Below are 15,000 nucleotides of genomic sequence, written 5' to 3' on the forward strand. Positions count from 1 at the left end.
TATACATCTTGCTCTCAAATTCAAAACTAATACTGAGTTAAACCACACTGCTTAACACCGTGCCCTTTCCTCACCCCAGAGTATCGGAGTTCAAAGTAGCCTTCAGTTCGCGGCCGAAGATCGCTCGGACGCCCCCAGGATCCGCCATTCCCGACGGTCGCAACGCCAGACGGGGGTCCATCTGTTCCCTCAGCCCCGGAAGTCCTCCTGTTCTCCCGCCGATCAACAGGAACAACCACACGTACACGAGGGCTGCCACTTGATGCGCGTTGTTATAGGTGATGCATTGACTTGAATCTCGAAAGTCTGAGAACATGAAAGGTAGAGGAGGTAACGGCAAAAAGAAAAGAGTGAAAGAAAGAAAAGACGCAGAAGGAAAAAGGGGTAAAGGCAATAGGAAAGATATTGGAAAGGGATTAGACAAGAAGTACAAGAGTGAAAGAAAGAAAAGGAAAGAAAAAGAACAAAACTGGACCCAGGAAAGCTTAGGAAAGGGAGACATCATATAACCTACAAAACCACCACCCAACCTCAATCTTACTGGGTTTCCTTGAAACACACCGTTATTACCGTAACACAAATTTACTATACAATAACAAAAGCAAAGGGATTATAAGAAAACAAAAGAAAATCGCCATCTTGAACCACCGAAACTGCCGGGCGAGTGATTACCAAAACTGCCGGACTTGTGCAGTTCATCCCGTGTTATGTTTTGCTGTTGATATCGACTCCTTCTTGGTGGTATTTTAGTGGTCGACAAAGTGATTTTGCTGCAGATGGGATTTGTTTATTTATTTATTTTTCCATTGTGATTTTTGTTCCTAGGGGAATCTTGTAATTTAGGATGTTTTTTAAGTGACGTGTTCTGTATCCAAGAAATGTAATATTTGAGATGATAGTGTTTAAAGAAAGAACTATTTCTGAGAAAAACGTCACGGGGAACAACGCCTGATTTGCTCTATCTGGCATAATAATAACATACATAAATAAGTACATATGGTGTTATTCATACTGTCTCACTAGTATATATATATATATATATATATATATATATATATATATATACATATATATACCGGTATTGCTAACTAATACAATCAAAATATCTTGTTTTTTGGAATATTTCAAGACGACAAATTACTATAAACACACACACACACACACACACACACACACACACACACACACACACACACACACACACACACACACACACACACACACACACACACACACACACACACACACACACACACACACGCACACGTGTATGTATGTACATATGTACACATCCATTGAATCCATGCAAAAATGCATCCATCGAATCATCCATATATTAAAATGTATATCTATTTGTATCCCCATATCATATTACCATATTGGGATAGATTATAATAAGCACATATATAATGGACTTTCTATCACCAAACTCTCGTAAACTCCCTGTGATAACTATCATTGCATAGCCACATAATTCGACCCCATCTATTTTGCAACATGTCAAGAAGTATAGCAATGTGTAGAAATGAATATAACAATGAAAATAGTGTATATTTCCATACTTGTCACGACACATGTCACTGCGCATCTCAGTACAGTATTTTAAGAAACACATAGCGAAGTTGGAGGTAGCCAAGATCTGCATAAAGGATAATGGATCTTTTTAAAGAATGCTTTTAATATTTTGTATGTTTTATATGCATACGTATATAGGAACTTATACATAAATACAAATCGGATATACGTGCAATAGATATCGTACATACATGCGATGCATACAGTGCACGTAAACACAAAGAACAGTTCAAAGGGAAATTATAGAAGACTAAGGAATAGTTGTTTTTTGCAATTGGTTTTTAAATACAGGCTGTATATTATGCGGTATCAACACGGAAGAATTTAGCTACAGACAAGGCTGTTTTCTATATTAAAAAAGCAGAGTAATTTCAGTGACATACATATATTTCCATGGGATGAGGATTAATAATGTCTCCTGACACACACACACACACACACACACACACACACACACACACACACACACACACACACACACACACACACACACACACACACACACACACACACACACACACACACACACACACACACACACACACACACACACACACACACACACACACACACACACACACACACACACACACACACACACACACACACACACACACACACAGTTTAACATTACCTTCAGTTATAAACCGAAATTTGAATGTGATATACGTGCAAGATGAACTCATTATATATATAAGCAATGATTTTATTCGCCGATTAAACAAGTTTAATCTCTTCCTTCCACTTATATTCTCCCTTCTCCGATTCTTTTCTTTCCTGTTCCTCTTCTTTACTTTTTCTCTTCATCATCTTATTTTTCAACATGCTTCCCTTTTCCACCTATGGTTTTGTTGCGTGTACAAAATCCATCACATCCTCATCTCCAAATGGCCAAAAGTTCGAATATTTTCTTTCAGATATTACAAATTGATGTACATGCATCATTCTATTATCTGTGGCTAATGTACTCTGATGTATATAATGTTTGTTACCAATGTATTATGAGTGTTGCAGAATTGTATCGCCCAGTACATTACGGTCGCTTTGGAAAATAAATTATATATTGAGTATTGATGCATATCCCATTTTGAGAAGCCTTATACCTCTAGACAAAAAGGTGACACGCACACACGCACAGACACAGACACAGACGCAGACGCAGACACAGACACAGACACAGACACACACACACACAAAATCCTCTATAAATACAAGACAATATTTTCGTTTTCTTTGAATACCCTAGTGCGGATAAACTTTTATATAATATTAATTTACTTTATCAAAATTAAGAAAGCTGAATAAAAAATTGGGTAATAGAATTGAAAGAAATGAAATTTAATCATGAATAATGGAGGTCCTGATAACAAGAACTGTTGAGATGAAAGGCTCTCTAAATATTGTGTTCACCCTTGATTAATAATAATATGCAAGGGGAAACATACAATCAAGAAGAAAATATACACACAGTACATGTTACAAAAATAAATAATAGCTCCTTCAAAATTATTTATGCCTTGAATATTGCCTCATCAGTTGCATACTAAATAACAAGCTTGATTGACCGAAGATTATAGTCATGTCAACCACTTTTGCAATTAATGACCAGGAAAAAAAGGAATGGTGAAAATAAAAGACAAAAGACCTCGCAAAATAAAGTTGGAGTTGGGATTTCAACTTGTGCCCTTCAACTTCCAAACTGTGACAACAGGCCCGTTCTTAAGAGAGGAGAAAGGTGGCAAATTAGTATTATAATGCTGAATTCCATTCATAATTACAGATATATGTGTTCAATTTTTTTAAAAAACTATTTGAATCAGATATTCATTTCAGATAATACCCACATCACTAATGAAATAGCTCATGATCTTACAATCAGTATCAGTTATCATGAAGAATTTAATGGATTTTCTTTATTTCTTGAAAATATTCTGCTGTCAGCATCTAATGTTATTAGTGGGGCAAACAAAATATGGTAATAGGATGAGGTCATACAGCATTATGATAAAGTATTGTAGCTAAAATGTTAAAAATGAGCTAATTTGGACAAAAAATGTTAAGGATGTGGAATGAAGAGGATGAAGAAAAGAAGGAAAAGGAAAAGCAAAGAAAATACCATGCAAACTTATTTGAGGCAAGGGGTAAGGTCCAAGGCACAGATGATTCCCTGATATTATTCCTCAGTCCCTGACTTCTAAGCCCCATAATGACAACAATGAGTATGGGATTGGGGGAGGGAATTTAATGGGCATGACAATACATGTACCTATCCCATAAACGTTAATTATAAATACAACATTATTAACAATGCCTGAACTGTTAACTAAAACTGCACACTGAGGCAGTATCTTGTTTTTGAAAAAAAATCATAATGTTACAGTAATAGATGCTTTTCCATAGTCATCATGTCTATGGTACACAATATCATCATTAGATAATAATTAGTCTCTTTCATCTTGTAATTTGTAATTTATACTAATATTTTCCCTATATCTTCTGCACTACCTCAATTTATTTTCTAGGTCCATATAGAAAATTTTTACTTAATGGACCACAAATTTTAATATGCCTGGTATTTTCTTTCCATGTAATGTTTTAACCAGGTCAATATATTTTCATTGTTCTTTTAAAAAATGCTTATAAAAAAACTCCCTAAGGATAAGAAATTATTAACAAATAAACTATATCTTTATTGCATCATCTGTATAATGAAAACAAGTACACACAAATCTGATAGAAATACTCTTATATATGTACAAACTAACCTGAAAAAACTTGCATTGTTTAGAATAGCACTTTATTATTAGTACTTGAGTTCATGCTAAGCTGAGAAGCAAAGCAATGAAACAATCTCCATGAAACAAAACCTCGTCCAGGACATCAAATAGATTATAAGAATACAATGAACATACAGTAAGCACATGTATCAATACACAAAATTTGTTGTTACCTACCACTGACCCACTGGTGCCGAGTACTTGACATGTTCACTGTAGTTTCGCTTACTTCATAAGGACAGTTACCAAAAACGGTTTAATTTCTGACACAATAATAACCATTATTAATATTTTTATCATTATTTCTTTCCCCCAAAAATATTACAAACAGTAAATAATATTTTTTATTAATCTCAACTTACACCTAAAAAATATCAGTCCCCTTTGTAGTGATCATAAGCTCTTACATGTTTCATTTTTTAAATAAAACTCAATTCCAGGCAATTGTCATTTCAGCTAGCATTAATTTCTTCTAAAGTTTGGCAAATGTTGGCTTCTTTCCTTTACTCATCATTGCCATTGCAGCTATGCGGAGGTCTTCACTTTGGAGCATCGTCATGTTTAGCATAGCCTGTAAATGTATTAACACATATTAGGTACTCTGAAGGTGTAAAAATACTGAAACGTGGTCTACATGAATAAAATGAAAGATAAAAAAAATAAATTGTACATCATCAACTACTAGTAAAGAGAGAAAATGTGTTCTTCCATTACTTTTAATACTTAAATTATCATTATCATTATTATGAAAAGATTAACATGGGTTACTACAATAATAGTAAAACATGATTGTGTTTTCTAATTAGTTTCAAGCAGACTGAACTGTAACACTTTCAAGCAACACTATAAAAAATTGCTTTTTTACTGTCTTTCCTTAGAAAATAGATACTTTATTCTATTCTCATTATAATCATCCCCAACTAAACAGCTACAACAGCAAACATACCACATAGTCCAGACCCTCTTGAACGGTGTGGTCACGAGCATGGATAAGTGTTGTTTTTGTGTTCTGGACGGCCACTGGAGACATGCTAGCAATTGTTGTTGCCATATCGAGTGCTCCATTTAGTACACTGAAATACATGACAGAATAGGTTATGATTTTGTTGAAGGGTGATTTAAATCAAGATACTGCTTGAGTCTAGATTACTTGAAGATTCAATACATCTTAATACCTAGGATGTAAATCTTTGATTATCATATTCATCTAAACCAAAAATATCCAATTTTTAATATACTATGCCCATATGGAATGCTTATACACTATACATTTACAAAAAGACATTAACAAAAACATTACACTATATATTTATTCATATTTACAAATAAATTCCTTCATGTGCATTTTTTCTATAAAACAAGAAAAAATATGTAACCTCCAAGCATTTATTTATAGGGAAAAAGAAAGAAAGAAAGAAAAAAGCGAGAGCAAGATATACATCATACACATTTCATTCATGTTTTGGCAATCATCTAAAAGAATTTCCCCAACCTTTGCTTATCAGAGAAAGTTCTAGAAACAAGGCCACTCCGCAATGCCTCTTCCGAGAACATCTTCCTTGCAGAGAATGCCAATTCCCGGACAAGACTCTGGTTGCCGATAATCTTGGGAAGGCGCTGCAGTGTTCCAACATCTGCTGCCAGGCCTGCCAATAGGATAATACACTGAATAAGACAATGCCAACAACATCCAAAGGCTCCTGCATATTCAGTTTTCTTGTTTTCTAGAGTCTGGATGGTCTGTATATCCCTATTATATGGGTTTTCACTTCTGTACATGCTCAAAACTTGCAATCGTCTTTTCCAGTGGAAATAAATAAATAGTCTCTGGAAATAAAATACTGATTTTCTCATTGAGTATACTAATGGTTTTATGAAAAATAGAAAAAAGATAGTAACTGTTGTGAAATCACAATAACAACTATAAGTATGATTACACTGGTATTAATGATAACAATAATGTTTGATAGCTGTTAGTATAGAACAGCAGCAACACTGATTATGCATCTTTAAATCAAATTGTTCAAATTCAATGCCACTAAAAAAAAACTTTTTGTCATTCCATATTTCTATAAACATTAATAACTATGAAACGTAAAGCTTTAAAAAGAAAATGTAAAAATAAAAGAGAAGTTAAAAACTTTAAACAATAACATTGGAATACTTACCGAGTTCTACCTCCTTAACCTGGAACCATGAGTCAGATGTACAGTATCGAATATCCGCTGAGCAGATAAGGTCCACCCCACCGCCAACACAGGCATTATGTATAGCAGCAATCACTGGTTTTGGACACTGAAATCATCAGTAATATATAATCTCAGGAAAAAAGTATGTAAATACATTCAAATCTATTGGTAAACAATATGACATTGATATGACCTGTGAAATGAATACTTATAGGCATAGGATCCCTGAGAACATTAATGCCAAAGTGAGATTTCAATAAACCAATTTAACAGAGGAGAAATTCTAATGCATGTAAATATTTCATATCCATACTCAGTAACAAACATGACTCTAGCATTAAGAGGGTTCTCTCCTTTAACACAAATAGAAAAGCTGCACACAAAAAAATGATAAAAAGAATAGGATTACCGTTTCCAGTGAAGAAAACGCATCCTGGAATTCTTTGATGAGATGATGCAGAGCACGACACTTTCGAGCGACATCGTCATCCCCCATTACTAATGATACTATTCCTGACATGTCACTTAGGTCAAGGCCTGAGGTGAAGAGCCGTCCACTTCCACTCAGAACTATAGCTCTGCAGTCTGTGTCTTCCCCAAGCTTGTTGAAACACTGTCCAATATCTCTGTAATTTAGATCCAATTTTTATATAATTTCCATAAGCCTCGTATTCAACTTCAGTCCAGTATAACTGACAAAAACAAACAAACTCGGAGACGAAAATAAGGTGAAGTCACAAGGTCTACTAATTGACTCTTGGTGGGTAAGCAATTGTGGAGCCATCTACATATAGAGATATTTCACAAAACAATACTACAATGAACACTACTTTTTCCCACTGGCAATGGGCTGTGGGTTAATGCAAATAAAATAAAATTTGCAAGCAAGTACAATTGGTATACATTTATAATTAGCATAATAATAATATATACATATATTTTTTACAATACATACTTCCACATAGTTTTATTCATTGCATTCAATTTATCTGGTCGATTCAGCTCTACATGGTATACATTTTCTCGAGGTGAAGAAACCGCAAGGGTTTCAAAAGCATAACTATCTGCTGCTGCCATTGTCCGGATGCTTGTCAACGTTGGGCGAATCCGTGTTAGGCCTTGAATCAATAAAATGCTTATTAGTGCTATTGTAAGAGTACTTTAAACAAGATTAAAAGTTCATCAATATAACCAACCGACCCAGCTTTCTTGCTTTCTCAATCTGAGTTCCTTTCACTGCTATTCCTTTTTAAAATAACATTGATTTACCACATTTTGGAGGTAACAATAGATTTTTTTTTTTTTAAATATCTTTTCTCACATACCATACCATGTAGTCACCATTACTGACATATTATTGCTATCCTAAACTTTATAAATTCTCAATTATATGAAATTATTGGAGACCAACCTGATAAATGCAATTTCATCCTCTTCCATGCTTTATGTTCCAGCAAAAGCCAACAAATCTCCACAACTTACATTATGGCAAGAAAGTGCTTCAATGGCAGCAGTAAATTACTAGGGAGATCTATAAACTGCATTTATGGTTGAGGTTTGCCTTTGCCTTAGCACTGACTATCATAGAGCTCATGAGCATGAGATGCATGAGGTCTTCTAATACATAAAAGGCAGTTTCAGTTCTCAAACTCAATCTCAAAGATAATGCTCAGAGCACTGATGAGCACATATCATGCATATAGGGTTGGTTGCTAGGGGTGCGGGAAAGGTATAAATGGTAGTGTTGGTGTTTGTGAAGGTCCTTGTAGTGTTGTATGTTTGTTCAGTTTTTGAGCTACTTGTACATTATTGTAAGTCTGTATGCCTGTCTTCTTGTCTTGAGCACAACCATATTTATCTATTTTTTTCATTTACTTATTTTTTTCCATGTGAGTTGTTATATCAGGTATGTACATGTAATCATGTGTAATGCACCTAGTTTTAACCCGTTTGAGCTTCTCATGTTATGCTTGGTGTAGGGGTTCCATACAGCTGTACAGTACTTGTGTTGGGTGTACAAGTGTGTTGTAAGCTATGTGTTTGATGTACAGTTGTGAAGGTTTCTCCACAGAAACCCCACAGTTCTGTTTGCTTTGTTTGTGATAAAATCGAAGTCAATGTTAAAGTTGCGATTGCTATTTTGTAGGATGTTGTGGGTGTCAGTTGTTGGTTGTGCAAAGAGCAGGTATAGTGTACTGGTGTATGTGATTTGGTGAAATGGAGCACCTTACAATTATGAGGTCTGAAGGTCATTTGCCACAACCTTTCTCATTGTTCCTGGTGGAATTTGTTGTTTTGGATGAGTCTGCAGTCGTCTTCAGTGTTAATTGATTGAAATAAAAGACTGTCATCAGTAAAAAGTCTGGGAGGAAGAGGAAGAGGAAAAGGTAGAGGAAGAGGAGGTGGAGGAGGAAGAGGAGGTGGAGGAGGAAGAGGAAGTGGAGGATGAAGAGATGGTAAAGGAGGAAGAGGAGGTGGAGGAGGAAGAGGTAGAAGAGGAAGAGGAGGTGGAGGAGGAAGAGGAGGAGGAAAAGGAGGTAGAGGAGGTGGAGGAGGAGGAGGAGGTGGAAGAGGAACAGGAGGTGGAGGAAGAGGCCAAGGAAAAGAATGAGGAGGAGGAGGAGGAAGAGAATGATGATGATGATGATGATGATGATTATGATGATTATGAGGAGGAGGAGAAGAAGAAGAAGGAGTGGTTGTGGTTATAGAAATGAGAAGTGAAAAAAAGGAAAAGAGGAAGGGATAGGATAGTGAGGGGTCCGGGAGCCAATGGAGGACTTAGAGCAGTGGGCTATGGAGCTCAATGATATGAATGGAAGTTTGGTGTGAGGATTTCTTAGAGTTGAGTGTTTGGATTTATGTTGGTGTGGGTGGTGTGTGTATGATGTATGGACTGAGTTTGAAGGAAGAATGTTATGTAAGGGACAGCTGTCTATCATGCTAATGGAGTGTGTTGAAGGAGTTGGATGGTGTGATGGGAGATGCAAAGCAAGAAGCTCGAAAAAATGGGTATATGGCCATATGGTATATGGTAAGTTGATAGTAAGAAAGCTGTGTAACACATATTACTTTGGTATAAATTTAAATAATGACTATACTAAAATAAGAAAATCTAATGACTGTCACTATGGGAAAAACTCATTGATTCATTAAATAACCTAGTATACAATAACATAATGACTAAACTAAAATAGAAAAATCCAAAGATGCTGTCACAATGGGAAAAGCTTCACTCACTGATTCATTAAATAATCTGTACAGGGGCAAAGAATAATGTCAAAAATAAAGGAAATAGTTTGTGCTAAAGACTTCAAGTTTGTGGATCCCCTGGAGTGGCTAGAGTAATAGGGACATGGTCTCAGACGGGTGCCGTCACTTCACAATTATCAATGCTTTCACTTACATCAATTACCATGGAAAACAACAATAGATCACATGTTTTACACTGCATAATGGAAACAAGAAATAATAATTGCAATGTTAGATTTCTGTGTGAAACTAAAGAATAATAATACATAAATCTCATATACAAGAACACTGAATACAGTACATAAGTGTTGCATCCTTTTGTGGATAAGCTACTCAATTTCTATCTTGCTTAATTGTGACACAGTCCCAGGCATACATCTATTCTTGAATACTTATGAATGCTTTCTCAAAAACTTGAAATTCTTTTGATAGTTAACCATATCACCGTATACATTCCTTGAGGATATCTACTCAGAATGATAATGCATAATTTTTACATAATCTCTTACTTCATAGATCCTGGCTGCAAGCGGACAGGAAAATTATTCTTGCTTCAATTATATAGCCATTGCAAGTCCCATCTAATTGTTATGCGATGCTATGGCAACATTTGTCTCACATATAAGGAAAATATCAAAGCACAAAATGTCCTTGCTTCACACAAATGAATAACTACAAATACACATCAGATCTATCGAAAGCATTTACGATGACTAAAAACTACACTCTTAATACCCTATATAATGATATAACAGCATCTAATAAACCAAAAACACATACAAAAGCTTCGTATGCAACAATTTACCTGAAAGAATCCTGGAACTGAGCATCTCGGCAGATAAACGATAAGCAAATGTACTTCGACCCCAAAACCGAGCTAAAGTGGTTCAGTTGGGTGAGGGAGCGAGTGTATAAATATTTACATGAGATGAATGTCTGAATATGAGTGAAAATGATATAATAATACTTTCTAATATTTATCTAAGATGTGGGAAGGATAAAGAAGTCAAGGTCTATAACTAAAACTGCAAAAAATAATGATATCAATAACAATAATAACAATAATGGTGATAATGATGATAATGATGATGATGATAATAATAATGATAACAATAATAATAATGATAATAATAATAATAAGGATAACAATAATGATAGTAATAACAATCATAACAATTATAGTTTTAAGGATAATGTTACTAATAATGATAATAACAATAACGATAATGATAATGATAATGATAATGATAATGATAATGATAAAGATAGTAGTGTTAATAATTGTGATAATAGGAATGATAATTGTACAGTAAATAATGATAAGCATGATGGTGATACTGATAACAACAACAACAACAACAACAACAACAACAACAACAACAACAATAATGATGATAATAATAATAATAATAATAATAATAATAATAATAATAATAGTAATAATAATAATAATAATAATAATAATAATAATAATAACAATAATAATAATGATAATAATGATGATGATGATAATAAAAGTGCTAAGGATGATAATAATAATAGTAATAATGATAATGATAGTGATAATAATAATGAAGAGTATCAACAATAACATCAAAGACTGGAGTATATGGTCTTTTAGACCCAGCACATGAAACGCAAAATATTTTATATATGATGTAGTTGTTGAAACCTATTCATTATCACTTGCATAAAAAAGTTATTATATGCATATTTTGGTAAATGAGCAACTTATCCATGAAATATGTGAACTACAATGATACGTGTGGTTTTACAAAACGTTCTTTATCTTCAAATGTAAATTTTAGAATTGAATCATGAAAATCATCGAGTATCATTTCTTGTTAGGAAAAGTATATCCCTTATTCATGTTCAGAGGGTCAATGGTCCTTGAAAAGTCCTTGTACAGGGTTGTCTAGTAAAAAAATTAACAGTTTCCCCCAAAACCTGATGTTCGTTTTCTGTAATCCCAAAAATTGAAGGAGAACCAGATAAATGATCCGTTATATATTGCGTAATCTGTTAAAATACTAATATAGCACTATGAATAAATATTATATACCCTAAGAATCATGAAATGCTTTTTTTGATCGATGTTGTAAACCAAAACAAGCGTTAATTTCACGAAATAGCTCATGGAATTTCAAATAACGGTCTGGCAGTTTTTCAGTATCAAGGCCTGATTCTTGTCATTATTTATTAGAAATGAACGAGCTATTCTCATAAGGTTCTGCAAGTAAACATGAAATAGAGGTCAACATAGATTTATCAACATACAGTGGTACTAGATAGGTATACAAAACCACTGGTCCTGTAGTGAAATTATTGTACTCAGTAGGGAAGCACATAATAGTATGCAGATTGTTTTAGAATCTGCGAATAATGTGATTGAGTGACAAAAAAAAGATAAGAAGAAAAAATTTAGCGTTTAACACGTTTTTAGAAATCTGTGGAAAAAATGCTTCTTGTCTTATACGGATTTCCATTTTTATTGCATTTTTTGGATTCCTGTGCATGGCACTTGAAGGTTTGGTGAGAATAGCAGAGAGTAAACAATAAAATGCATAAAAGAATCTGTATTACCATTTTCTCCTTTTTGTCTCTTTATGTATTATAAGTATGTTATCTTCCCTTGCTTTAGTTACCTGAATGTCGAATGCAAAAGCAACAATAAATATCTGAAATATCTGTTTCTATTGTTAATATCTTTGAGTTCGTTTAGTTTGTTGAATTATCATGGCAGTAAAATATGAAGATCTGTATGTCACTGTAGGAAAATACCGCAAATTCATCCATTGATTGATTGTCCAGTATCTAGAATTATCGATCCTGGCTTAGTCCTTCCTTGTCTTACTTTTGACTTTTTTTTTGGTGATAATAGGAATATTTGATGTTTTTAGAATAAAAGTGTATGTCTTTTTCAAAATAAATCTTATTCAGATCACATATATACGTAATAATCTACTTAAAATACTATATGGCTAGGCAAGCAGACACGCAGGGAGGGGACAGGTCAAGCACGTTGAAGACCCCATCAGGAGGTCGCGGATTTGTCGATAAAACTTAAGCTTGTTCTCGAAGTGGCAGTTGGGACGTTGTGGAGTGGAGGGAGGGGGGGGGGGGAGGCTGCTTAGAACCCGGAGGGCACGAGCACGTGCGAAAAGTTTTCGATTCCTTTGTTGATGACTCTTTCGACGATCTGCGTCGCGGGGGCGATGAAGCTGACGGTGTTGTCGATGGCTCCTTCGGCGAAGTTCCCGACGGCGCCCGCCACCTTGCCAGCGCCATTGACGGCCGAGTGGTTGACGTCCTTCAGGAAGTCGGCTTTCGCGCCCACGGTCTCCCTCGCCACCTCGAAGCCGGTGCTGACGGTGTCGGCGGCGAGGCGCCCCGTCGAGCGGACGCCGTTGGCGAAGAAGGTATTCGCCGCCCGCGTCGCGTCCTTGAAGCCTCGGACTGCCTCGCCGGTGGTGTCCCTGAAGGCGCTGCTGAAGCGGCTCAGGCCCTGCGCTCCGTTCTGGAAAGTCTCGCGGAAGACGTCGCGCGCTCCCTCGCCGAAGGTCTGCGCGGTGGCCAGGGCGTCGGAGGCCACGTTGGACAAGACGCCTCCGGAGCGGCCGGCGGCTTCCAGGAGGCCGAAGCCGCCCGTCGCCGCCACCTTGGTGAAGTCCAGGACCTGCGGGCGGGCGCCTACCCTGGCCACGCCCACCACCGCCACAGCCACGATCACAGTTCTCAGCGCCAACATCTGCGGAAAAGAAAGGGAAACAAGCATCAGTAGGCCTAGCAAGCATCGTGATCACGAGAATCTGAAGAATTAATTATACTCGATTTGAAAAGGAGTTCAACCTGGTTACTGCGACACCACACAGACATAGACATACACGCGTGCGTTTGCGTGCGAGTGTTTATATATGTGTACTTTCTATGTGTGTCGATTGTTTAAAGTTACCCTTTTATGTTCTCTTATTGTTAACAAATCCCTCTCCATCTTTCTTTTTTCAATTACTCGTCTGTTTTTTTTTCTCTCCCCCCGCATCTCTCATTTTCTCCATACATTTTCCACACTTCCTTCTCTTTCTTTCTTCCACCTTTATCTATGCCCCTTTCTTACTCACACTCTTTTCCCTTTTCACTTTCCCTCTTTCTCAATCCTTTTTTTTTTCTTTCTTTTTTTTTTACCTCCCCACCTTTCTTTCTCTGATTCACTCTGATTCACTCTCTCTTCTCTCTCGCTCTCTTATCACTTCCTTTCTCTTTCTCGCTCGCTCTCCCTTTCTAACTTTCCCTCTCTCATTTTCTCAATAGCTTTCTCACAATTTTCTCTCACTCTCGTTTACTTTCACTCACTCACTTTCTCTCATTCTCACTTTTTTTCTTACTTTCTCTTTCTTCCCCCCTTATTTTCCTCTCACCCTCTCCTTCTCTCCCCTTTTTACTCTCTATTTCTCACATCTCTCGCTCCTTTTCACTCTCTCACTCTCCTTATCCTTCCCCTTGTCCCTGTCTGACAAAAGCGAGGTCTTAACACATGTTTCTCACAAACAACTTTTTGCTTCTCCAACCTTACGTCACCTGTTCTGCTGTCCTGTCCTGTTCTAAGATTTTTTTTATGGAATATTATGTTCGTTATTATTATTTGATTATCTTAATTGATTGTATTGTTAATTTATTATCATTATAACCAATTTTACAGCACTTTATTGTATATTTCATATAAGCACTAAAGGTGTATTGAAAAGTGAGAAACTTACTGATTATTGATGAATGATACTGTTTTATTATAAGAAATTAGCCTAATTCGTACCTGGTAATTATTTTTCTTCCTACCTGCTTCACCTCGCAGGGAGAACTAATACGAAAAAGGCAGGACAGTCTAGTTATAGGCAGGAAGAGTTATTTGTTCTTGGGGGTGGAGCCTATTAGGACAGAGGGCGTGGTTTTGTTTAGGTGGGCGGAGACTAATAGGACAGATATAAAGGGCGTGGTTTTCCTTTGGTGGGTGGGGCCTGTTAGAATCGAGATAGAGGGCGTGGCTTTGTTTTGGTGGGTGGAGCCTGTTAAAACCAATAGATAGCGTGGTTTGATAGAAAGGAAGAATGGACTTCTGCGTGTTTGTGGATCTGAAGGTGGGGTGGGGGGGCTAAGTCTGTATTAAGTGAGACTAAATACCTCCCCCCCAAAAAAAAAATAAAGACAAAAAACTG

General features: G+C 36.2%; 3 protein-coding genes across 5 annotated transcripts in view; 1 reads left to right on the forward strand and 2 right to left on the reverse strand.

Moving 5' to 3' along the window:
- The window catches only part of LOC113813490 (lisH domain-containing protein ARMC9), a 33,056-nt gene extending 30,957 nt beyond the window's left edge, over positions 1–2,099 (forward strand). For both annotated transcript variants that reach the window (XM_070113620.1, XM_070113621.1), the window contains exon 23: positions 80–2,099. In XM_070113620.1, the coding sequence (XP_069969721.1) occupies positions 80–263 (184 nt within the window). In that variant the 3' untranslated portion in view covers positions 264–2,099. The remainder of the gene's footprint in view (positions 1–79) is intronic.
- Positions 2,100–4,250: 2,151 nt separating this feature from the next.
- Positions 4,251–10,744, reverse strand: LOC113813493 (delta(3,5)-Delta(2,4)-dienoyl-CoA isomerase, mitochondrial). The gene is made up of 7 exons (XM_027365483.2): positions 10,599–10,744; positions 7,497–7,659; positions 6,951–7,167; positions 6,521–6,647; positions 5,845–5,998; positions 5,299–5,425; positions 4,251–4,923 (listed from the first exon to the last, which is right to left on the reverse strand). Exons 1-7 carry the CDS (start codon positions 10,621–10,623, stop codon positions 4,825–4,827), a joined length of 912 nt encoding a protein of 303 aa, XP_027221284.2. The 5' UTR covers positions 10,624–10,744; the 3' UTR covers positions 4,251–4,824.
- Positions 10,745–12,707: 1,963 nt separating this feature from the next.
- Positions 12,708–15,000, reverse strand: part of LOC113813492 (uncharacterized) — a 2,948-nt gene continuing 655 nt past the window's right edge. Inside the window, exons 1-2 of one of the 2 annotated variants that reach the window (XM_070113380.1) lie at positions 14,601–14,873; positions 12,708–13,541 (exon numbers count right to left, since the gene is read on the reverse strand). In XM_070113380.1, the coding sequence (XP_069969481.1) occupies positions 12,924–13,541 (618 nt within the window). In that variant the 5' untranslated portion in view covers positions 14,601–14,873 and the 3' untranslated portion in view covers positions 12,708–12,923. Of the gene's footprint in view, positions 13,542–14,600; positions 14,874–15,000 lie in introns of those variants that run through there. The other variant, XM_027365482.2, reaches the window with a different exon arrangement.

The sequence above is a fragment of the Penaeus vannamei genome, chromosome 34 (genome assembly GCF_042767895.1).
Source record: "Penaeus vannamei isolate JL-2024 chromosome 34, ASM4276789v1, whole genome shotgun sequence".
Taxonomy (NCBI): domain Eukaryota; kingdom Metazoa; phylum Arthropoda; class Malacostraca; order Decapoda; family Penaeidae; genus Penaeus; species Penaeus vannamei.